The sequence below is a fragment of the Atractosteus spatula genome, chromosome 8, assembly GCF_055471065.1.
Source record: "Atractosteus spatula isolate fAtrSpa1 chromosome 8, fAtrSpa1.hap1, whole genome shotgun sequence".
NCBI classification, from domain to species: Eukaryota; Metazoa; Chordata; class Actinopteri; order Semionotiformes; family Lepisosteidae; genus Atractosteus; species Atractosteus spatula.
This window is the reverse complement of record NC_142713.1, coordinates 28,258,783-28,284,506: the sequence shown is the minus strand read 5'-3', so window position 1 is coordinate 28,284,506 and position 25,724 is coordinate 28,258,783. Positions and strand designations below refer to the sequence as shown.

The window sequence follows — 25,724 nt, the reverse complement described above, 5'->3', positions numbered from 1 at the left end:
ATTACCGTACACTATACAGTGAACCCGTATGGGGGGAAAATAGTGGTTTCTGCACCCAGTGGTATTAAACTGCATGTCACCATTGTATCATCTGAGGTTTTGAGGGTGTTGCTGGAATGCCAGTGGACTGTTTTGAAAGAGCTGTGACAGTCTTGCAGCTTGCTGGGATGCTGACAGTCCAGTACATTGTTGCAGTCGTGATGATGATTGTGAGTTTGGGGGTCTCCTAGCTTAGTAGACTGTCACAGACTGCTGTGTCATGGCTCATGGCGTGCCCTTTTGATGTGCATTTCCGGAGATACTGCTGGTTCTCGTCTTAAAAAACAGCCTGCAGACATGCTTGCTTCACAGTGTGTTGTTTTGCCCTTCAAATCCAGAAAGAAATGGGATCAGATGTTTTCCTGTCTTTTAAAAGTCTGTTAAAAGTTCTTCCATAATTGAATTTTTATTTTGTCATCTCGAAGTAGCAGGCCATTGAACAACTTCATTGCCAAGCAGCTGGGGAACTCTGTGCAATTTCACATTATGTAGGAGGTATAATTGCATTGTGCAATTTTATATTATGTAAGAGAAAGAGGTTCCTATACCTTCAAATGTCTCTTAAAGCACTGGACATGAAACAAGATATCACGCCTACAACCTCTTTTCCTTTGGAATTAAGTTTTTTTTTTTTCTGTGGAAAAATAACATTTCAAGATTGTTTTTTTTCCAACTTAGTTACTTAGTTCTGGTATTCAGTATTATGATTTATAAAGTCTACTATGCACAGTGCAAATGACATCTCGCTCTTTTTTTTCAGGGTCACATCATCAGAAGTGTGGTGGCGTGATGGTACAGTGAAGTATGACTGTGGTCCAGGTGCTGGGCAAGGGACCAGGAATATTGATGGCCAGATCTAGGTATGTTCCCGGACCGACAGAGCCCCTTGTGCCACCTGCTGGACATACAAGGGCAGTACAGCAGTTACAGTGGAGGATCAATATTGTGCCCCAGAGACAGTGCATTATCGGAAAACAGACTCATGACACTAATGAGTAATGAGAGGTGTTTCTCCTGTATGTTACTACTTACCTCATGGTAATAGTGATCTCCTGGTTGTTCTGAAAACATCAGGATTTGGATTTGTCACAGTAAGCGAAGTAATTATCAACTGTTTTGTCTTCCTGTAAGTCAAGGTGGGTGTAACTTACTGGTGAACCTCTTGCACAGAAGAAAAAAACCCACCATTTGCTTCATAATCTTCAGTGCCTTTGTGAGTCCACATGAGTTTCGGGTATATCTGAGCTTAAAGGCAAAGCAGTAAAAAGAACTTAATGAAGCATTCCAGTAAGGCTCATAACTTCAGGCTCTCAGCTGCTTGACATTTCTTTCCAGAATGATAAGCTGTAACCCTGTGGAATTTTCCTTTAGATCCTACCGCTACTATGAGAAACAACGCATGTGTTTGCTAACTAAGTATTGTGTTAATTTTGGTTAGTGTACTTTGTGAGCATTTTACGCATTGAAAGGGTATGAGGGTGTGTGCTTCTGTCCTCAATCAATTTTAACTTAATTTTAATGTTGCCTTTTCATCTATATGTATTGATTATTTTTGTGGGTTTTATAACAGTCTGTATTGTGTTGCCTGCGCTATCCTTAGTGTCATTGATGCCTGTCTGCCTAAGGTGAATGTTTTTCTCTTGTTTTTCAGAGATCAAATGGTCTTCTGAAGAAGCCATGGGTAGCTGCTGTAGCTGTCCAGATAAAGAGTCTATCCCAGATAACCATCAAAACAAGTTTAAGGTGGGTCTGATCTCAAGGCGCAAGTGAGTGTGACATCATTCTGTGAAATGATTGTAAACAAGTTCAGCAGCTCTGGCTGGGCTAGTCAGCTGTTTGTTTACGAAATCTGTTAAAGGCATCTCAGAACTGGAACAATTTGCTAGGGCACACTGTTAATCTTTCCTGATATGTTTCCTGAAGCAATCTTTTTCTGTCGGAGCTTTGAAATGCACTTTCGTTACTCTACCACTGATGTAGGTTGTGTGTTTTCAACTAAATAAAATTTAATGCGCATCTATTGTTTAGTTGTAAGCTGTGTCAATTGAGAAATGAAAGTGTTTGCTGTCACCTTTTATTGTGAGTTTTTGTCCTGGTTTAGAGGCTGCCTCTGCTCTAGGCTGGAGCTGGAGTGAATCTAAATTGCATGAGTGGATACTTTGTACAAGCATTGCAGTCCAGGGCTCTCAGATTCAGTTCCTTAAGAGTATTGTCTTTCCTGGTTTTTGTTCTACCTCGAGTAGTCAATAAACATTTTTTTCTAAATTGGACAGGATTTTTCTGAAGCTCTTTTACAGTTGATTACACGTGATGTTACCCTCATTAAAAGTATGGTTACCTCACAGCCTGGTTAAAAGTGTTAGTTTTGCTGACAAATAATTGGGCCAGGCATGTAACTGAGAACAGAAACTCTAGCAACCGTGCCTGAGACCCAATTTGTAAGGCTGCTACAGGTTTAAAGGCTCTGTGGTGCCCAGGAGAGCTGTAGTCACTTCAGGTTTGTTTTGCCTCTGCTCTCAATGACTTAACCGAAATTGGTCATTTTTATGATTACAATTGATTATATTTCACAAGAATGAGTTAGCAATATACCGTAGGTTTGTATTTTTAAAACAAGATCTGAATTATTCTTTTTATACCTCCCCAAATTTAAAACTAAGAATAGTCTCTGATAGTAGCTAACGACTAGCTACTAATGAGCTGGACCATTACCACAGCAGCCCTCCTACCAACGCTAGGTGGACAAGGCTATTTTCCTACGAAATACGTAGATTAGGACTTAATCTGCCATGTTCTGTGCTGGGAGTCCCACAGTCCTGACAGCAGGTTGCCTGACGCAGCTCTCGCCGTCGGGTAGTCGCTGGGGCTCCCCTGCCTGTGCTGCCGCCACTTGAGGGTGGGGGGGGGGGGGAGGAGTCTTAAGCCTCGCCTGGCAGATGATTTGAACCAGCAACAGTCTGGATTTCAGGGCTCGTCTGCCGTTTTTTGCCCATACTGTACCTTACTTTTCCTTCCCGCCTCCCAAGGTGACCAACGTGGACGACGATGGCAACGAGCTGGGCTCTGGCGTGATGGAGCTGACGGAGACGGAGCTGATTTTGCACACCCGCAAACGCGACGCCGTGAAGTGGCCTTACCTTTGCCTCCGGCGCTACGGATACGACTCCAACCTCTTCTCCTTCGAGAGCGGGAGGCGGTGCCAGACTGGCCAAGGTACGCGCCGGTGCACCTGTACACGCCTCGGTGTTCAGGAGCTCTTCCTTCAGTACTTGCCTGTGACCGAGTCGCGGTTCCTGCATTCCTGTCGTTTCAGAGCATCCACGCACAAATCCGTTCACACACGAGGTAATGCCTAATGACAGTAATCATCCCTCTGCACGCGCTTCAATGTCTAATCCTCACTCGCTGCAGAGCTCTGGGGATGTTAAATGGGTGGTAATAAATTATAGATGCTACAGTGGGTGTCGAAAAAGATTTGCAAACGTTTATCATTTTCAGCCAACATGTTATTAACAATGATCTATGAAGACTATTGGTGCCATCTTTCGGAATCGTACAATGTATTCTGTTAAAATGTAGTACTGTGGTGTTATAGTGGAAATATGACGCTATGTAGCTTTCTAACACAAGGGTTAATAAGGCTAATGCGCTGTTTAGGAAAACTAAACTATGACAATTTTACTGTCTGTAATCATTTTTCCTCCATAACGTGGGAAGGCAGAAATGACAAAACGGTGCCTGTAAATTCTTCCAGTTAGTTTGAGGTAATTTGAGCACTGCTGTGCTCACACCGTACAGGGTACCTTACCTGCACCTGCCAGAACTGTCAGTGTCTTTTCAGTATCTCTTTTTACAACACGTGACTGATGGACTGTGTCATTGTTAATGTGAGAATGTCAACTTTAACTTAATGCTTACAAAGGATGAGCAAATGAGAGCTGGGCCTGGACATAACTGGTATTTGTACTAGTAATGGTAAGTTGGTCTGCCTGCGCTGTTCGCAACAATTTGGAGCAATACTGGAGAGTTTTACAGTATTGCTGTTTGCAGTGAACACTATTGCTGGACCAGTCATAGGTGGATGTTACTTGTGTGTTACAAAACATTTTTTTATTAGTCATTTCTTAGCTTAGTTGTTTTGTGTTGTTCACCCAGAAGATGTTTTCTTGAGCCTTTATTTTTGTTTCCTCCGTTTTGCTTTTTTTTTTGTTTTTGAGTGTCGGGGTCAGCAGAAACCATAAACCAGTGTTTTTTTGTGCATTTGTGTGTGTTTGCGATCGTGTTGGTGTAATGTTTCTCTTTTGCGTGAATTCTTGTTTTCATGTTGACTTCAGAGGGAAAACAGTTTCTGTTGTGTTCATTTTTAGGTATTTTTGCATTTAAATGTGCCCGTGCGGAGGAGATATTCAACATGCTCCAGGAAATCATGCAAAATAACAGTATAAGTGTGGTGGAGGAACCAGTGATGGAGAGAAACCACAGCCAGACAGACCCAGACATCCCCAGGACCCCCCGAACCCCAACTAGTAAGTGAGCCAGGGAGGTGGTAACCACTGAGAAATCTCTGCTATGCGAGTTGAATTGAAAGCAGCAGCAACCCAACTATGCTGTATAAGGCAGAGATGTAGTTGTCCTCGGCTACTTTTCTTTTACAGTTGTCAGTTGCAAGGTCAATGTAGCAATTTGTACTCCAGCCAAGAGGAACCTGTAGTCCTTTTAAAAGGCGGAGCGGTGGCTCTGTGGCTCAGGATCTGTCCCTGTGGCTGGAAGGTTGCTGGTTCAAATTCTGCGGCCGGCAGAGGAATCCTACTTTGTTGGGCCCCTGAGCAAGCCCCTTAACCCCAACTGCTTCAGGGGCGCTGTATAAATTGCTGACCTTGTGCTCTGACCCCAAGCTTCTCTCCCTGTCTGTGTGTCTCATGGAGAGCAAGCTGGGGTAAGCGAAAAGACAAATTCCTAATGCGAGAAATTGTATGTGGCGAATAAAGTGATCTTATCTTATCTTAAAAGGTTGTTGTGTGAGCCATGAACCAAAGGGAGAAATTTACTTTGTTTCAGAGGTGTATTCACTCACCCTGCGCTCAGAGTTTTTATTTGCCTTCTGAAAAGGCCACATGTGCTATAACAGAAGATACAGTGCATTGTTTTCCGTTATCTAAAATATATTGGAGTAGTGTTTATTTAGCTTTCATAGCCTTTTCCTCTTTAATAAAAAAATGTTTTTTTTCATTCAAACACTGTAATTTGAAATATGACCATAGGGTATAGTCTTGTGAATCAAACTATTCTCAAATATCCAAATCGAACATTCATACCTTACTGGGCATCAAAATCCACAGTCCATACCTGCAGTGTCAGTGAGTTTCTTTGGCCTTCATGGGGCTTTCTGTTGATTTTGTTTTTTTGTGTTGTTTCAGCTCCGGGTTTTGTGGCTTCCACACTGCCCAATGGGTGCCCACGGTACCCCTCCTTCGGCGACGCCTCATCACGCCCCTCCAGCAGACACCCCTCGGTGGGGAGCACCCGGCTTCCCTCTGTGGGAGAGGAGTCAACACATCCTCTCTTGGTCGCCGATGAACCGGTAACACCATTTCCACAGCAACTTTAACAGCAGTCATGTCTTGTGTTTATACTTGCGTTATTCTCATTGGAGAATATTGCCTTATTCTCTACTGCCAGTTCATAGGCAGTGAATTTGAATTGTTATTTCGTACTAATCGTGATCAGAGTGACTTAGTAATTGTGTGGGGGAAAAAAACATTTCTGTATTTTGCATGAGGAGGCAATCAGAATGAAGATGATTCTCACTAATTCTCTTGCTTTCAGTCTCAACAGGAATTACATAAATTATTATTTCTGTTCTTTAATTCACTGTTATGTCTTACACTGTTGATTTAGTGTTCTAGACATAACAGTGCACTGTAATGAGATCACTCCCTGCTCCAGCTGAAAATACTTTCCTAAATAATAATAACACTGTAGACAGTCTTTTTCGTTAGTGGAGGTTTTTTTATTTTTGTTAGTCCACACAAATCATTAACTTGTCATTGTCCACATGAAGTACGCAAAGGTACCCGCACATGCTGTAAGCACAGAAAAAAGGATTTAGCACTCTTCATCACACAGTGCTTTCTTGAGTGGAACTTCTGCTATGTGGGGACCCCTAGTGGACAAAACTCTGCAAAATTAAATATCAAGAATGTTAAGATAATATTGTTTTAATGATTCACTTTGCTTTTGTAAATTTAAATTAAAACCTCTTCCTTATAGATTTTTCACTCTATATAAATCCTGGTTTTGATCTGTTTGGACACATTGTAAACTACTTTTTGACAGAAGTCCTGTTATTTTCAACCTGATTTTTAAAAATGATTTTATATGCCTGTCAATAAAAGGTCTGAATCCACAACATCTATATAGGGAAGTGAATAGGGAGACCATGTGATTTCGGCTGATTGTTTTCAGCGACACTTGATGTACCTGAAGTGCCGTGTGGTAATTTTAATGCTACAGAACATGTTAAAAGACCCAGTTGTCCAGACAGGGAGGCTTGTGGCTCTATAAATTATATATTGTGAAGAGCATAATTATTGGGACAGTGAAGTGAAATCTGTCATTTTTGTTGTGTACCCATAAAATTTATTTCAGAACAAAAGATTAATAAGATAAGATCACTTTATTAGCCCTATACAATTTCTTGTATTAGGAATTTGTCTTTTCCCATACCCCAACTTACTCTCCATGAGACACAGACAGGGGGAGAAGCTTGGGGTCAGAGCGCGGGGTCAGCAATAGTACAGCGCCCCTGGAGCAGCTGGGGTTAAGGGGCTTGCTCAGGAGCCGGACAGAGTAGGATTCCTCTGCCGGCCGCGGGATTTGAACCGGCAACCTTCCAGCCACAGGGACAGATCCTTAGCCACAGAGCCACCGCTCTGCCCCCCTAATAAGGCAAAAGTATAGAATTACAGCTTTTGTTTCTGGGTGTTATTTTTCCTATGTTTAGTTATGTTTGAAAAATGTCATTTGCTGTGTTCAATCCCACCTTTGGGTGAGCATAAGTATTAGGACAACTGGCTGACAGGTGTTACATGTTGCATTTGTTGTGAAAACTTAAAAGACCCATGACTGTACAGCCTAGGTGAACAGGGCTGTGGCTGTCTGAGCCTAGGTGCCAGCGTTTGGAGTTTGATTTTGGGGTCTGCCTCTTGAGTTAGAAGGCATAGACTAAGATGAAGAGTAGAGAGATGTCTGTAACAGAGAAGCAAGCACTTCTGAAGATCCAGTTAGAGCCACTGCAAATGGAATTGGGCGTGGCAAGATCTCCAATATGGCATGTTTGGGGAAAATAAGCTTTTTTCCGTTTTCGCTTCCGCAGGTCCACACGTACGTGAACACCACGGGGGTGCCAGAGGAGCGGCGGAATCGCTGCAGCGCCCACGCGCCTCTGGACCTCCGGCTGTCCAGCCCCGAGAGCGGCGCCAGCGGGCCGCTGGCTTCGCCGGACGAGCACGAGCCCCACGTGCTGCTGGAGCCCGACGCGGTCACGTTCGTCCTGGGGCCCACGCCGGTCCAGAGGCAGCTGATGGAGAAGGAGAAGCAGGAGAAGCTGGGCCTGGAGAAGGCGAGCGGCACCGGTGGGGGTGAGGCTGCGGAGCCCGTGGGTCACGTGAACGGGGTGGCCGCAGGCAGCGCCAGCACCAACCCCAACCCCGCGGACTGGGACACGGGCTACGACAGCGACGAGCGCAAGGATGGCCCGCCTAGCAATAAACTGGTGTACGAGAACGTCAATGGCTTGGCTCTGCCCAGTGCCCCTGCAGGCCGCAGGTGCAGGATGCCCATCCCAACACCAAATAGTGTGGACTCTCAGAACGCTAATAATTCTGCACAGAGGAGAACTGCTCTTCTGAACTATGAGAACCTCCCCTCCCTGCCTCCTGTCTGGGAAGCCCAAAAACCCAACAAGGAGGAGGAGGACAGTTTTGGACCAAAGACGCCATCTCTGAATGGCTACCATCACAACCTGGACCCCATGCACAACTATGTCAACACGGAGAATGTAACGGTACCCCTGAGTGCCCACAAGCTGGAAAGCGCGCGGCGCCGGGATTGCACCCCAACAGTATTTAACTTTGACTTTAGGCGGCCCAGTCTGGAGCACAGACAGCTCAACTACATTGAGGTGGAGATGGAGAGAGGCAGTGATTCAGATAACCCTCAGACCCCTAAAACCCCCACTACCCCTCTCCCACAGACTCCGACTCGCAGAACAGAACTGTATGCAGTGATAGACATTGAGCGGACTGCTGCCATGTCTAGTTTGCAGAAGGCACTGCCACGCGATGATGGTACTTCAAGGAAAACGCGACACAACAGTACTGACCTGCCTATGTGAGCCTAGATAGCACTGTGTGAAGTTGCACCTTTTTTTCAGACAAAAACAAAACTCTTGAGGACAGAAGGGCTTCAGATATATTTTACTTTCTTTTCCAAATACAGTAGCTTTTGGAGACTTTAAGCTAGTCACGGATTTACACTGTACGTTGTGCTGACTTTAAAGGGAATTAAAGTAGACCAGGTACTTGCCATGTAACACTATCTTATTCTATGATGATCTGATATTTTCTGGGGGGGGGTTGTTTTAAACATTCCTTTTTCAGTGACTCTGTGATTTGGTGGAATAAGAAAAAAAATCTCCAAAATGAGATTTAATGATCATCTTTGTCCCATTTCCAGCAGTGTCTTGCCATTGAGGACATCAGATTGCTCTCCAAGAGGCCCTTGTGATCTAAAATTGAACATCAGTTCACTCTCACTTGTAAAACAAGTAGCCAATGGTTAAAAAGAACTACAGCAGTTTCTGTGAAGGTTAGCCAGCGATGTTCATCTGTATGTTAGCCAGGAGTGATTTTCCCCAGGTTATTCTGTCATGTGACTTCCATTTGACTACCATGTAATTAAGCCAGAAGGAGAACAGTTTTATTGTTGCTGTAGTCTCTCATGTTAAGGTGGGTTCTGTCCCTGGTTAGACCCGAGATGCTTCTGTGGTACGGTCTGCAGTAAGTTCCTGTTTGAACCACTCTAAAAGGTGCTCCTTGTGTGGATTATTCCATTCATTAATCCATAGGTTTTAGACTGTGAACAGGACGTGTTAGAAGAAGCATCTTGTATAAATTTTCCCATTTTTTTTTTGCTCATAAAACATGGCAAATTAGTTGTCTTGATATTGTCATAAAAGAGATACTATACAGCAAAAATACTTGTGCTGACGCTGGAAGGTGGTGATAGACTTCTTGCGGCTAGAGTGGAATTAAATTATTGTACTGCTGGATCTTTCACGGGATCAAATGTTACATTGTTCAAAACATTTTTATTTCTATTTGACTCGCCACTGAAGTTTTTCTCCATCTGTCTCTATATTGATGTTATATATCTAATTTTGTAGGTGTGTATACTTATTGCACTGAATGTGTTACGGTTAAACGAGCTGGGAAGGCGTGGGCCATATGAACCGGGTTGGTTTTGTCACGGTGCGCCACTGGTGTCTTGGTAAAAGTCAGCAATGTCTTCAATTTTACTTTTCTATTCACTTTTCTTGAATAACACAGTACATGCTGTTTGTTTCTTACCTGTTCAGTTTCAGTACCTGAAGAACCCATTTTGTTTACTGACAGTGCATCTCCACTGCGTATCTGCCGAGTTTCACATTCTTTGAGAGGAAACGGTACATTTACCTTCTGAATGTGTGCTAAAAAGATTGTAGGCTTCTTTCTCATTGTAAGAGCAATTGTGTTTGAGTTCCACCTGATAATACTCTCTCTGTACCTCTGGACAAGCAGGCATGTTTATTCTGCCTTCTGCATGCAAGCTGGAAAAACGCTTTGATGAAATCATTGCAGCTGTTTAAATTGAAACATTCATTGCATCTTATCCATAACTAGAAATCATGAATAATTTTTGGCAGGTCTGCTGGCTGACTTTTAGGTACCCTCCAGTAAGATCAAGTGTCCTTATGGGAATGATAATGGAAGCAAAAAAAAAAGTTTACCATATATGAAACTGTCAGACATTTTCATAGTATTTTAAGTCTCAAGACAAATGTTTCATCAGTTACCTTGTATTATATTGTAAGATTTATTATATGTTCTAACATGCATTATTAAAAATGATAGTTTTTCTACCTACCATAAAAATGCCTAAATGTAGGAAGTGTGTATAAAAGTAGTTTAATAGATTTTGTTTATTAAATCAATTAAATTGTAGTTCAAAACAAAAACCCTTGCCAAACCATTTTTTTGGAAACGATGTTCCTTGAACAAATGCCTTTGGGGTTCATTATAGGTGAAATTTTTACTTTTCAATTGTTTTGTTATCTCTTCCCTGTGTTATTCAGGAGAATAACTATGCACCAAATGAACCAACACACACAGAGCTATACCACTGTAAAGTACAAACATTTAATTTAAATGTATTTTGATGTTTGCATTTTTCAGGTATGGATATTGGTTTACCAGAATAGTCCAATTTTTTAAAACAAATGTTATGAGGAAAAAAAGTGTATTTTGTGATATCTACATCTTGTCAAATGCCATCTGTGCCAACATTATTTTTTGTAGCATGGCAATAAAAAAAAAATCTACAATGTTTTTTTTGTGTGATGTGATGTTTGTGTTGGAAAAGGGTGTCTTTAAGTGTGTTAGGTCCTCTTACCAAGAGAGTACAAAATCCTGTAAAACACAAAAATTGACCCAGTTTTCCAACTGATGCAAATCGTAAATTCAAAGACTCCTCTCTCCTGTAATCTACATATTTTGATGCACAAATATTTCATGTGCTTTTTACATCATGGGCATGTACACATTTCTGTGCCTCTGTTTCAGCATAGGCTGCAGTAATATGATTTAATAAACCTTAATGAATGTGACAAATTTAAATACACCTGTATTAGAAATTAAGATAATGCTGAAAATAGTTTCAGTGCCTGCATGTGTGGTTTGATAACATAACAGTGCTTTTAAACACCAGACCTTTGTAACAGGTTTAAATGCTAAAGGTGTGATATATCATGTACAAAAATTATGCTAATATCCAATACAAACTGTACAGTGAGAGTTAAACACCTTTATTTACCAGACCCGCTTTTTATTGACGTCTTTGGAATTGTCATCAAACATGAGCACATCCTCTCATCTGTCTGTATGATCAGGTTTCGAGGTAGTAGTGGTTAGTATTACTCTAAAGGAATACTTCATACTCTGTATTATAGGTGTGCATGTCATGAAGCATGTCTTTTGTTTTTATATATTTTCTGTTTGGTATGTCCCAAAATTCTGATGTGTTGGTTTTGCACTGGGAAAGAAAGTTAAGGTTGCACTGAATCTGATGCCCTGATGAAGAATGTCATTTTACTCGGAAGGTGTTTTGCTGCATGAAAGTAAACATAACAGACAAATAATTGCAGAGGAAATGAAGAAAAATGTCTAGCAGTTCCCATTTAGTTATCAAAAGCATCAGAAGATTCAATCTAGAATATTAGGGACCTTAATGCTTCCACAGTGAGATGCAGAAACAAACATTTAGCAAAGAGGATATCGCCAACAAATTCCACTGGCCTAATTCCTGCCCAGGGATAAGTGCGTGTTACTTTGCATTGCTCCATGACCTCTGTGACAAGACTGATACTACTATCGGTAGTAGTGCACAATAATACAGTAGTCCCCATCACTGGTCCTGCGGGAGTCCTGTCTGCTGATTTCCATTCCAGGTGAGCTCTACATCTCCGGTGCTAACTGATGATTACATCAATCTGCTTGCTTGTTTAGACTTGTTTCTGTGGCCTGTCCTGAACGTCACAGATACTCAACTTCAGCTGTCCTGTTTCCAACAACCTCGGCACACAGATCTTTACACAGCCTCTCGTCAGATTGTTTTTTTTCCATATTTCTGACTAAAGGGCTCTTATTAATTGATGATCTGATGAACAGAATGATGCTGTATGAGACACTCCCACAGTCCCAAGTTTTTGTTCCTTCTACGGAGGCCCAGTCGGTCACATTTCGAACTGCAGTGGCTGAATGAGAGCAGTTCTGGATGTCAGACGTTGGTTCAGAGTTGATACCATTCACAAATCCCATATGTTCAATATACTTATGGGCCAATGCGGAAAAGGTAAATGGCATAAGAAATGCCGAGAAAAGCACACTCTGTGATTGTGATGATTGCGTCATCAGAAATCCCCACTATATCAAATTTCCTCTTTTTATCACAACAGTAAGTTCTTTCATTTTAACAAGCATTCACGCTGAACATCATAAGGAACCTGTCTGTATGTTTTTAATAAAATAAAAATACATTTTGAAATATTAAATGTTTTGTTCGGGTGTCATTATGGCTAATGGTTCATAACTGTGGTGTAAGTGTGTGGATGGATGGAACTGTGGTATGCTCAAGTGACTTCCTTACATCGGCATCTGATCATTGCGTTGGCACGGGTGGTGAGTTCACCAGGAATGCCAAACCGGGTGCAACTCAAGAAAGAAACATAAAAAGGAACGAATCTGCCAGCATTTGGGGCAAATTTTCACTCCCAGCAATTCTGATCCTGGCAGGACTATACAGCCAAACAATCTGTCAAGGAAAGACCATGAAAAACTGTGTCATGACACCTGGCTTAATCAACTAGGAGATCGGAGGGAGATGGTCTGGACAGAAGTGTCTAGTTGCTACAGAAATCTGCTTCTAGTGATTCATGACAACCTGATTGCAGGACCTTACATCGATCAGGTGCTGGGAGCTGACCTGGCATCCTTTCTTGGGCTCATCCTGATGTGAGGACAACGCACGTCCTCAGGCTGCTCGTGTAACAATCCCTTTAATGCGAGATGAGAATGTGTCAGGTATACCGTGGATTACTGGTCAGAACTGGGCCCCATTGAACATTGGTTAGACTAATGGGAAGACTATGAATTGGCTACATTACTCTGCTCTCCTCCCCACTGATGTGGGGTGAGCGTTCTGGCGCACTATGGCTGCCGTCGCATCATCCAGGTGGGTGCTGCACATTGGTGGTGGTGGAGGGGAGTCCCCATTACCTGTAAAGCGCTTTGAGTGGAGTGTCCAGAAAAGCGCTATATAAGTGTAAGCAATTATTATTATTATTATGTGTGGTATCTGCGGTAGGTCTCGGAGACCTGTGAACGGGCACGCACTTGTTCAGCGAGCAATTGTATGGCCAGACACGCCACTAGCCTGTGACTTTTACAGTACACTGTTGCAAAACCAAGGTGATTACCGATGTCGATCATGAATTCGCCTATTAAATACCTGTTCAATACATAAAATGGCTCATTACAAAATATATATTCTCGTTTTCTTTCCTGGTGACGTTGCATATTTGTTTCAGTTGTAATGATGCGTTTCTGTTAATGCTCGGGGTGTAGAATATAACTTGCGATCTAAACGAACGGAAGAGCTTTTTTGAGCTGGGAAGAATCGACACTTAAAGCTTATACGCGCAGCGTCGGGAGGGGCGAGGCCTTGCGCGATGACGTCATAACAAACGCCATTGCCGCCGCAAGGAGACAGTTGATTGTGTGCCTGTGTGCTTTGTACCGGCGGAAAGATGGTAAGCGTCTTCATTTATGAATTAATAGTAAAATCCGGAGATTGAAAACTACTCCGTTTACAGTCATAAAAGTCCAGTTTTTCACTGTAGCTCTGGAGTCGATTTTCCGGCGTAAGATTCCGGATTTAAGGTCTCGGCTCGGCGTGGAAGGAAGCACATGGGCTCCTGTAGACTGTTCTCGGTTTTGGTTAAAGATCCCGAGTTGATTTTTTTAAAAAACTTGTCTCAAAGTACCCACAAAGGAGAGTTGGGTTAACGGTGTAGTTCGTCATGTGAACCTTATGCGAAGAAAAAAGCGTGCACTAATTACAGCCGTGAAGGGTTACAATGAGAGAAAAGCTGCTCCCGGTTTTTGCAAGATCATTGATGGGCCACGGCTCATGGTAGGCCTCGCCGCACTGAATTCCTTTATAAGAACATCAAAATGTAAGTCGTTGAATCGCAGCTTCATTGCAGACCTCGGGCTGTTGGCAGAGTTATTAAGACCGAGAAATCAATCTGGCTAACTGTCATCGAAGTAAGAAAGCGGAGGCCCTGCAGAGATTCTAGTTGTTTCTAGGAGGGGAGGGACTAGTGTAGCACAGCGCGATGCGGACCTCGGCGAGCGCCGATCGTACCATGTAAGGTCTAGGAAGCTGCTGAAAATGGGGGAAAAAATGCGAGAAATATGCTCTTTAGTTAGAATTAACAGGAGTTCAATAAATACACTTTGATTATTTTTTTCTGTAACGACTGCATTGTTTTTACGTTACGCTTACATCAGAAAAATAGGTTCTATTTCTTCAGGCAGATCATTCCTTCACGGGACATTTTAAAATACTTGGCGTATTCGCTGTTTTCTGTCTCCTTGGCGATTTTTATAAACATTGACTCTCCGAGCCCGATTAATTGCCTGCGATTTAGTTTGCCTTGGTTTCGCTGTGATTGTCTTTTGCTCTACAATCCCGTGTTTTGGCTTTGCTTGTCGTTTTGAGTCGATTTTTTTTAGCAGAGACGCGCTTCCAGGAGTGTTCAGTAGTGGTCGCGGTTATTAGACGGCTACACACGTTAGAGGCTGTGATTTTGTCGAATACGCTCATCACAGAGTAAATCTAAAGGTAGCTTTTCCCTTTCTATGAGTCCTACCTCAATGGTAAATTAACCAGTGAATCAGATTGCTCTTTTAGTACTTTAAAAGACGGCCAGTAAATAATTACAGCCCACTATTAGAAAATGATGTTTTGGTATAGTTGTATTATTTTTGGATTCGTAAATACATGAGAACAGGTTTAAATAGACCTTTAAAACTTGAGTAATGTTGGAACCTGGTTTCTCTGCAGGCATCCCTCTCACTGGCTCCCGTGAACATCTTCAGATCTGGTGCAGATGAGGAGAAAGCAGAAACAGCCCGACTAGTAAGTGCTGCTCCTTATTATTATGTGTGGTATCTGCGTGGTTTTCTTTGTGCAGAATCCCAATACAGGATGTTACTTTTTTCTGTATTTCCTTTCCCTTTCTAGTCTTCCTTTGTTGGTGCCATAGCCATTGGAGATCTGGTGAAAAGCACTTTGGGACCGAAGGGAATGGTATGTGTCGTTATCAATGATTCCACAGACTGTGTATTAAATGGAAAAGATGTCTGTGTTCAATATCCCTCTATCAACATGCTCACTACTGGATGATTCCACAGCACACTACCAAAATAGACATTTAATGCTGCTCAGCAGTTAAAGCTTTCAGAATGAAATGTCGAAGCAGTGCAACATGTCACTGTTACTGCAGCGATATTAGAACATCCTGGTACTTAATCAGGTTGCAAAGCAAAATATGCAAAAGGCCACGCATTGAAGTACAAATTGTGATATTTACAGGAAAAGTTAGGATTGGAAGGTATTTTGTATACTGGCTGATGGACCAGTAGCCCCACCTTGCTATAGATCAGTGGGAGACGTTAAGAGCTGGTTGACCAGTTGACTTAAGGGCAAACTTGAGTTAGGCCAGATTGTGTTAACCCAGAGTGGAGTATAGCCAGGAGGCCAGAGTTTACACACCCTTGCAGTGCCATGGGATTTTTATTGACCAAATAGTTGGGATTCTTATCAAACTTTCAACATAAGAATCCAATTCTTATTCTTAGAGTTAATTCTTATACAGTAGATTATCATGTCTTCCTACAGCACAGTGTCCCTGTCCTGATAAACTTGCATTGATGTAGGAAATTCGTTTGCGGTCATATAATTGCAGCATAATTATTTGTCACATTTTTTAGACCCGACTCGGGCATTATCCACACTCCCCATGCTTTACAGCAGTGATTCCAAGTCCTCGTCCTGGTGAGCTACACACCAGCTGGATTTTGTTCAAACCTGTCATTGACTCAATAAGATTAATTTGAACTCTTTGTTCCCTGATCGTAAATTTGTTGGGGCTTGAACAGCTGTATTTAGTAAGAGAAATAAAATCCCAAACTTGTGACTAGAAACAAAATGCAAATGTTACAATGAAGCAAATTCTTAGATCACTGAAGGCTTCAGATATCTGATTAATGTGGGATGAAATGAAAACCAGCAGGTGTGTGGGTCACCAGGACTGGGAACCAGTGCAGTACAGGAAACCGTTTAACTGGTTTTCTTTAGCAGGCTACGAAGTGGTAACGATGCTGTGGGGCAGAAAAGTGAAGTCCTAAACCCAGCAAGTGTGGTGGACAGATGGGTTCTGACGTTTCTTTTTCTAATGGAGCCTGTGGTCTTCTGTACAGGACAAGATTCTCCTCAGCAGTGGAAGGGATGGCTCTGTGACAGTTACGAATGACGGGGCCACCATTCTGAAAGCTATTGGGGTTGACAACCCTGCTGCGAAAGTGCTGGTTGGTAAGTGTGCGGTTTGTGTTCAGTGTGAGGAAATAGGGGTGCCCAGCTGTAGGCGTGAGTGTTTTATTACATGTGTGTTCCTACTGACAGGCTGCACCTGGGTGTCTAGCACATGTACAGTAGTGCACTGCGCCAGCTTTCATTGACTTACATGATGAAGGCTTAGCCAGTTTACCAAAGCATTTTGAGAACTGAAAACCAATAATACAAAGGCCAAGTGAAGAAATACTACTAAATAAGGTTCGGAATGTAGGTGAGATCTATGAGATGACTATAAGCAAGGTTACAAGAGACAGGATACTGTTTGGCTCATCTGACTCATCTAGTAGTTTGTCGTCTTCAATCATCCTGGGTTAATGGTGTTATGGGTCAGACTGTCAGTGCAGCAGTGTTAGAACATCCTGGTGCTTAATCAAGTCGCAAACCAAAATATGCAAAGGACCAGTATAAATGATGATATTTACATCATAAGACGGGGAGGTATATCTGTGTCTTGTTTCATGTAGTTTATTGCAGGAGTCCCCTTAATTCATTTGGAACGGTGGAAGTTGCTTTCCAAGTATTGAATTTCATAGGTAAAATATGGTGCCAAACTTCTAAGCAGCAAAAACTTGAGAATATTCCTGCTAAACACTCATTAGTTAAGGGAAAGCTTCAGTTAAGTCATTCCGCTGGGCTGGAATGAGAAGTAGTGGCTGTGAGGGATTGACAACACCTAGTGTTACTGTACACCATAGCTTGTGCAGGCTGTAATCGGGACTGGGCTGTCGAAATGTTCAAATTCACCGCCTAAGGCTTTGCTGCTGCAGAAGAACACGGTACAGAGGAAGTTTAATAAAAACAGGAGTCCCCAGCGTGACTGCGTTGTGTGTTTTCAGACATGTCCAAAGTCCAGGATGATGAAGTTGGGGACGGTACCACATCTGTCACAGTCCTTGCTGCAGAGTTGTTAAGGGTAAGTCATGCAGGTGTGCTGCCCTCTTAGGCTTTGAACCAAAAGAATGCATCACTCGAACAGTCTTTAAAGTGGTATTTGAACTGTTAACAGTGAAAGCTATTGCTCTGTACCTTGTATGTTGTGCTTCAGTCTATATAATATATTCAGTGTGTCAAAGCCATTTCCACAATTTCCATTGAGGTATTCGAAGACTGACGAACCAAGATACCTTGGGGATGGGCACACAGACACGTTAAAGAGATTGTATTAAAAGATTGCGATGTGCATACTGTTTTTAATGTAGTGCTCAATGCTTTTTTCAGTTTTTTCAGCACTTTCAATTTGAACTTTCAGTTCAATTTAGGCAGGTTGTGATGCACAATGCCAGTGTATTTTCCATTTAAGTGATGTGCATCAAGATTGTTTTTTGGAATGTACAGTGTTTTGTTGTACAATACTTTTTTAGAAGTTACAGGATAATACTCACTGTTATCTCTAAGTCCCCTGGGTTTAGTGTAACTGGAGAAAACTTCAAGAGCTAGGAGGGTACTGTAGTATGATGCAGTTTATGCTAAGGGTTATGGTGCTTTAAATGCAGACAAAAACAGCAGCTGGTGTTTTATTTTGAAATCATGTCTATGCTGTTGACCTCAGGAAGCTGAACTACTCATAGCAAAGAAGCTCCATCCTCAAATCATCATCTCTGGGTGGAGGAAGGCAACTCAAGCAGCCAGAGAAGCTCTGAAGGCGGCCGCTGTGGATCATGGGTGAGGAGAGCTCAGTTGTGAAAGCAGCTCGCCATTTCTTTGTCTGAACAGTTCGTGTAAGCAGATTCCCTCAGAAGGAGAATTGTGTGAGCCTTTCCACCAGGGGTCACCGCAGCCAGGGATGAAAAAGCCCCCAGGTTTTTGTATTGTAGAGTAACAACCCGCTATACATTCATTTGCAAATGCTTTTGCTGCTCTATTTAATAACGGGATTCGGTTTTCATTTTCATCAGGCAGGATTTGGAGCAAACCACACATAGAACACTTTCCATCAAGTTGTAAATGGAGCATTTTATCTTCATTTTAATATTCCAGTGCTTATTGCATGTATTTCCACACTGTATTGTAAATAAACAATGTACAGTGTGTAAGCCGTGTCTACATAGTGTAATGCCTTTTATAGTAAACATTTTGCATGAAGCAACAAGGGAAAAATTGAATGAATGCTTTTGTGTTGTGCACTGTTACTATATTAAGGAAAAGAATAAAGGTACAAAAGTCTTTCTAATGCAGTGTGAAGACTATTTTTGAGTCCCTGAATCGAAACCTTTTCTTACAGTAATACGTGTGGGGAGGATTGATTATTTGTTGATTCACTGTACAGTGCACTGCATCCCCGTCAGATACGTGGATTTTGCTGTACGCGCATCTTGAAGGAGTTTTATTTGGGGGGTGGTTTTGTAAAGGACGCATTGGGCTTTGCTTTGCTGTATCGCAGAATAAGCTGTGTGAGAGCATGTATAATCCATGGAGAAGTGTGGGTGTTAGGAGCACAAGAACATAAGAAAGGCCTCCTCTCATTTGTGGCCTTTTTGGGCCCATCTTTGGTAGCTAGAAATGAATTAATCTCATCCAGCTCTTTTTGTGAAAGAAATCGGGTGTCTTGAACTGAATGAATACCTGCAGCCGCCACTTAAAAGCCACTGAGGCAGGAGGAAGCTGCACTTGAATGTTCCAGTGAGGCAAGTTTTCCCACTTCCTTGCGCTTCTACAGAAACGACGAGACCAAGTTCTGTGAAGACCTGCTGAACATTGCCAGGACCACGCTGTCCTCCAAGCTGCTGACGCACCACAAGGACCACTTCTCCAAGCTGGCCGTGGAGGCCGTGCTCAGGCTGAAGGGCTCGGGGAACCTGGAGGCCATCCACGTCATCAAGAAACTGGGCGGAAGTCTGACCGACTCCTACCTGGATGAGGGTAAGTGTCACACTGGGAGCTGGCCAGCTAAAATCATCTGTATTACACGGGGATCACGCTACAGCTGAGTTTGGCTTGCCATGTATGAAAGCTCTGCAATAACACTCCTGTATGCAGCCTTGTTTTTGTGAAGTGTTAAATTAAACTGCCCTGAAAGTGGAATTTGAATTGCAATTCCCTTTCGGCAGCAATGAGATGATGGGGAGAGTTGTTGTGTTGCTCATTTCTGCTCCTGTTTGTAGGCTTTTTGCTTGACAAGAAGATTGGTGTCAACCAGCCCAAAAGAATTGAGAATGCAAAGATACTCATTGCGAATACTGGCATGGACACCGATAAGATCAAGGTAAGAGTGAACGTTCACTGATTAAATTGATCTTGTAATTATAGAACTGTAGACTCCTAATTTATAGGAAATAAAGGGACCTATGAATGGGAATGTAGTGCAAATTACATTCTAAATCTGGTTCTCTTGTATTGAGAGTCGATACTGAAGGTTTTCTATAATGATATTGCTTTGTAAGCCATTTAAAAAAAAACAGGCCTTGCAGAACTAGAACCGGTGAAACTCAATTTTATTGAGTTTCCAGCAGTTAATCTCAGTGCATAGGGTAGAATCGCATTTCCTTTGGCTGGGTCTGGTGTCACGGTTCGAGCTGAGCGCCCCGTGTCTGCCCTCAGATATTCGGCTCGCGGGTACGGGTGGACTCGACAGCCAAGGTGGCGGAGATTGAGCTGGCGGAGAAAGAGAAGATGAAGGAGAAGGTGGAGCGCATCCTGAAGCACGGGATCAACTGTTTCATCAACAGGTACGTGACAAGTGAAGGACGTTCAGCCAACTGACGTTACTCCTGACGCTGACGGATCAGGTGATCGTATTTCAGCTGCAGTGTTAATTTGTGACTGCCCGTTGGTACCACAAGAAAAAAAATTATTGCATTGAAAGATAGCATTGTGTGTGTTAAAACTGTCATCACATAAACACTGTGCTGCTTATATATCACTGTGAACTTGTGGTTGTGGTTCTGTCACTGATGGACAGCTCTTTTGAGCAGCATCCAGATATCCGTGCAGAATGGGACGAGGAAAGATGGGTGGAGATAAAACTGACATACTGCTGGGAAAGGACATTGCCAGTGTGGTTCACAGGGTACTCTGATGGAAATAAATAGTGATTTTAAGGGAGCTTCTCAGTTCTTCAGTTAGAAAAGCCGGTTTGTTCCTCCAGTTGGTACTCAGATTGCTCTGGGTACTGTGGAGTACATGTTTGGGGGAAAAATGGCACTTGACTAAACCATCTGGGTTTCGGAGGAGAGCCTATACCAGGAGTCTATACTTCCCAATCCTGGTCCTGGAGGTCCTCACACTTCCTGCTTCTTGTTTCAGCCAAGCTCTCGCATACAAAATGACTGACATGGTAATAGGATTAATTTGAATTATTTCCAACTCTTGGAAGTTGCCGTCTGACTATTGCATTTCGAATGTAAAACAAAATTCCCGAATTTTGAGTGGAGAACAACAACTGGCAGATATTCCACTCAAGGGATTTGACAGTTCACAATTAAGGACTGGGTACTTAATTGGGTAATTAAGCTGGGCTGGAGTGAAAAATAGCAGGTGAGCAGGCGTCCAGTTCCAGGATTGATGGGCTGTGGATGTTAATGTGTGTCTGTGGCTTGTGATCCACAGGCAGCTGATTTATAACTACCCTGAGCAGTTGTTTGGTTCAGCTGGTGTGATGGCCATTGAACATGCTGACTTTGTTGGTGTGGAGCGTCTGGCTCTTGTGACAGGTAAGGCTTTATCATGAGTGCAGAGTCCAGAATGGTTCGTATGTGCAGGCCGATGGCTCTCTGTTCTGGTCCTGGAGTTAACGTTTTTTTTCTTCCAGCTGGAAGTGCTGGTTGCTGTTAGGGTTTGACCTGATTGCTTGTTAAGGCTTCTTTTCTGCCCTGAGGCCTTTGTTCTAAACACACCCCAGTACGGTAGATCTCAGTTGTTGTCCTGGGTGACTCCAGACACACTCTCAGTCTCAGGCAAATTTAGTTTAATTTACTGTACAAAATACAACCAACAGGTCTTAAACAGAAGTACAAACACTGATCACAGTGAGAGTCTGATACCTTGTCATTCCTACCTGTGTCTGTTCAGCAATCAATCAGCTCTTAAGAGCTGTTAAGGAGTGAGGACCACTGATGTAGACAATTTCATTTTACAGTTCCTAGAAAAGTGGTTTTGGGTTGAGGCAGTGTTGCCACTGCTCTTCCCAAAACTGTTTGTTGTCCTAACATTAAAAAATTGTGGATCCAGTAACTCTGTTTATATGGTGTAAATAGTCATTTTTTCATCCAATGCATATATTGATCTAGCAAATGAGGAGAAATACTTTGTCCTTATAAAATAATACACATAGATGAGCAAGGAAAGCAATTGTTTGAAATATATTTGACATCTAGGGTTGGTGTGGTGTGATTTATTTCCACGTACCAAGTAATCTTGAGTTTTGTTAAAGTTGTATAAAAGTGTGTGTAATAGGTATGCGCATGTAGCCAATTAATCCGAGGATGTCTTCCAGACTTCTCTCCAAGGAAGCCAGGGTATCAGTTTCTCCAACAAGGCTGAAGAACGTGTTCCCACACCTCTTTGCGAAGCAATGCCTCCAGCTTGAAATGCACTTCCACCTGGTTTCCCCTTGTGCCCTTTTGTGTGTGTTTCCCTGTTGATTCTGAAGAATTAGGTGTGTTAATTTTCTGTAAACACTGCCCATGTGTCAGGTGGAGAAATCGCCTCAACATTTGACCACCCTGAGTTGGTGAAGCTGGGTCACTGTAAGCTGATTGAGGAAGTCATGATTGGTGAGGACAAGATGATCCACTTCTCTGGGGTTGCAATGGGTAAGCCTCACGTCCACAACGCTGAGAGGAGAGGGAGCATACTTCTGTGACATCATTGAGTGCCTCATTTACATACGTGGGTCAGTGTAGCTTCTCTAATTTTTAAGTCCTTAAAATTGTCTAAATATTGATGAATAAAGAGGATCGCAGAATGATTAAATTTAGGTGCTTTTCCATTAGATCATGCTTTAAATTGCTCAGTCCTTTTAGCCTTCAGGAAGATGGTGTTTGTCCATTCTGGTCTGGCCGAGACTGCTCTTCTACACATTATTTCAAGAGCTTATTACACATGGAGGTCCGCAGGGAGCCTGGAGCTGAGGTTTTGTTGTATTTGTCTGAAGGCGAAGCCTGCACTATTGTGCTCCGTGGAGCCACGCAGCAGATCCTGGACGAGGCAGAGCGGTCCCTGCACGATGCCCTGTGTGTCCTGGCTCAGACAGTGAAGGAGACTAGAACGGTGTATGGCGGAGGTGAGGCTGGGCTGGTTGCTGTCCCGGGTGAACGGCAGCTCTTGCGGCTCATTTTGTTGTCGTCGTTGAAGATTGAGCTATCAGGTCACCCGCCGTTCTCTTCTTCTCTTACCAGGATGTTCAGAGATGCTGATGGCAAAGGCGGTGACAGACCTGGCAAACAGAACACCAGGCAAAGAGTCTGTGGCTATGGAGTCCTTTGCCAAAGCACTGCGAATGGTGATTTGTTTTATTGTTCATTCTTCTCATTTAGTGTCGTCCTTTGTTTTCATTTGTTCGTGCTTTTAAATTGTAGATCTCAAAGAAGAATATTGATTCTGCTTAATCTTATTGAAACTGAAGACAACACTCACTTCTTTGGAACAAGTAATAGGTTAATTCCATGCTGAATAAAAGAAGAAAGAAAACGCAACGTTTCGGCCATGGAGCCTTCTTCAGGTGTGAGGAAGAAGGCTCCATGGCTGAAACGTTGTGTTTTCTTTCTTCTTTTATTCACCATGGAATAAACCCATCACTTGTTCGTTTGCAGCCTACGCATGCTGACGCAGCTACCCACCTGAACTCACTTCTTTGTATTTGTTCATCATCATAAGATCCAGAAGTTTGACTTCATTACTTGCGTCAGCTTTGCTGAAGAAAACGATCCTGGCCTTGATTTGGAGCTGCTCCGGGCTGGTTAGGAAGAGAAGTCCCGTTTCTGTTTAGAAACCCTGAGTGGAAGGGTTGAGGTTCAATTCAATGTTAAACATTTCAGAGTGTGCATCACTCTCTTCATGCAAAATACTTTTGTGAAGGCAGTTTTGACTAGTTTTAAAAGCCTCAACTCCTTCACTGCCCTTCTTTTCATACAAAGTGGAAGGAATACAGTGCGGTATGGATCTGACAACGGTAGCAGCAGGGCTCCAGGCTTCCCTGTGCTCCTCCCTGGCACCAGAAATCTTGATGGAGAAAGCTTAATAAATGTCAGCTTAGCAAAGGATCCAGTGACACCTGGTAAGGGAATGTAGAGGTTCCTCACAAAGCCCTAACTTTATCAGTGGAGAAGCAAGCCACCCAGATCTCGGTTTGATTTCGGGGAAAGACAGATAGGATTCCTCATTTAACGAGAGTAGCATATGAAAGAAGTAAATGTTCTTGAATGGGGTAGAGAAGCTGGAAAAAGAACCTTTTACATTATTGTGTCAGTGCTAAGATAAAAGTAGTCTAACTGAGTGTTTTTGTTTCAGCTTCCCACGATTATAGCTGACAATGCTGGCTATGATAGTACAGATTTAGTGGCTCAGCTCAGGGCTGCTCATATGGAGGGAAAGACCACATTTGGATTAGGTGAGTATGACTTTTCTTGGTGATTTTAGGGTATTTGGCACAGTGGGTCCTGGGTTCAGTTCTTTGGGTGCTATCTCCATGGAATTTGTATGTTCTCCCTCTGTTTGTGTGGGTTTCCAAATGCATACTGGTATGTTAATTGGCTTCTGGGAATAAGCTGGTCCTGGTGTGAGCGATGGAGGGTTGTCCTATCCAAGTGTATTCTGCCTTGTGCTCATTGCTTGCCAGAATAGGCTCCGGCTCTCCTGCGACACTAAGCTGGAAGGAGTTAGAAAATGTATGGGCAGATATGTGTAGTGACTGTGCTTTATCAACTATTAAAAAACACACAGACAACATTAAGGACAGAATGTTTGCTGTAAAAAATCATCTACTTGGCAATGTTTTAAATCCTAATGCTGTTGCTTTATTTCTAGTCATGATTGAGAAGACCTATGTGTTCATGTTTTCAGACTTCTTAATATTCAGCGATTTGTAGCAAGCACTCGGTGTTGATTTAAAGCAAGGAACAGAACACTGCACATTCAGTCAGATCACCTTAAAAAATCAGTTTAATTCTCCTTTTGTCATTGCATCACCATTTGAATCAGTGTAGCAGGAGTTTCTGGATGGCATTGATAAAACTCATCATTCTAGATCGATTTGGTTTGAAATCCTGCATGGCTGAGAAGAAATGTACCGTTTCCTTCCCAGACATGAGCAACGGCGCCATCGGAGACATGGCGGCACTGGGCGTGACGGAGAGCTTCCAGGTGAAGAGGCAGGTGCTGCTGAGCGCGGCGGAGGCAGCGGAGGTCATCCTGCGCGTGGACAGCATCATCAAGGCAGCGCCCCGGTGAGCCACGTCACGCCAGCGGCTCTGCTCTGTGCTTACGCACGCGTCCGGCACTCCAGGGTTCCCACAGTGCACAGCGCTGTCCTGGACAGCACTTAGAGCAGAGACCTTTTCAACAGCTTGTGAACCGAGTGACGTTTGGATGTGAACGCGTTTGAGTCTGGAACTCTCTGCTGATAGAGGTTTTTCATGAAGTGTTTGTGCCGATTACTACAGATGTACACTATTTTTCTAAAGATTTGAGACCGTACTGGTAAATTTGAAATTCGCCTAATTTTTTCTTCCTGTGTTCCCTCAGAAAAAGAGTACCAGATCACCACCCCTGTTAATGGCGCCTTTGGTCCTGGATTTGTCTGTGCGGGAGTTAAGAAGGGGCCACGGGAGACTGCTGAAGACTGACCAGGGTTAGGAGAGGGAAGGCAACATCTCGTCTATTTATTACCACTGGGGATGCTTCCTTGTCGGGCAGCCTTCCTATTGAGAGCAGGCGCTCTGTAGTTGTTGAGGCACTCTAGTCAAAATGTTTTTCTTTATGTTTAGCAATGTGGAGACAGCTGTGTGGACAAATGTGTCAAAGAATTAAAGCAAAACCTTCCTACTAATGTCTTGTCTGTCTCTTCTGTAAGACTTTTAAGAAACTTTCCTTATATCCGGCTGGGAGAAAAAGTTGATCAGGTATACAAAAGTGTTTATGAGGCCAAAATAAGCATTCAATTTCAGCTGCAGCCTCCTGACAGAACAGCAGCAAGAGAAGTCGAAGTTTCCGATTCAACGGTACTTGAATATTTC

At 42.9% G+C, this 25,724-nt stretch overlaps 2 protein-coding genes across 2 annotated transcripts in view; both read left to right on the top strand.

Annotated features, from left to right (window-relative positions):
- frs2a (fibroblast growth factor receptor substrate 2a) overlaps positions 1-10,684 on the top strand; it is a 49,735-nt gene extending 39,051 nt beyond the window's left edge. The window contains exons 2-7 of the mRNA XM_088922563.1: positions 800-899; positions 1,691-1,782; positions 3,066-3,252; positions 4,407-4,565; positions 5,457-5,620; positions 7,415-10,684. Coding sequence (XP_088778689.1) covers positions 1,717-1,782; positions 3,066-3,252; positions 4,407-4,565; positions 5,457-5,620; positions 7,415-8,434 — 1,596 coding nt within the window. The 5' untranslated portion in view covers positions 800-899; positions 1,691-1,716 and the 3' untranslated portion in view covers positions 8,435-10,684. The remainder of the gene's footprint in view (positions 1-799; positions 900-1,690; positions 1,783-3,065; positions 3,253-4,406; positions 4,566-5,456; positions 5,621-7,414) is intronic.
- Positions 10,685-13,524: 2,840 nt separating this feature from the next.
- Positions 13,525-25,537, top strand: cct2 (chaperonin containing TCP1, subunit 2 (beta)). The gene is made up of 16 exons (XM_088922562.1): positions 13,525-13,663; positions 14,983-15,057; positions 15,163-15,228; positions 16,401-16,512; positions 17,391-17,467; positions 18,104-18,216; positions 19,211-19,413; positions 19,656-19,756; positions 20,092-20,219; positions 21,100-21,203; positions 22,185-22,304; positions 22,646-22,774; positions 22,890-22,993; positions 24,001-24,100; positions 24,794-24,935; positions 25,234-25,537. Exons 1-16 carry the CDS (start codon positions 13,661-13,663, stop codon positions 25,262-25,264), a joined length of 1,608 nt encoding a protein of 535 aa, XP_088778688.1. The 5' UTR covers positions 13,525-13,660; the 3' UTR covers positions 25,265-25,537.
- The last annotated feature ends 187 nt before the right edge of the window (positions 25,538-25,724 follow it).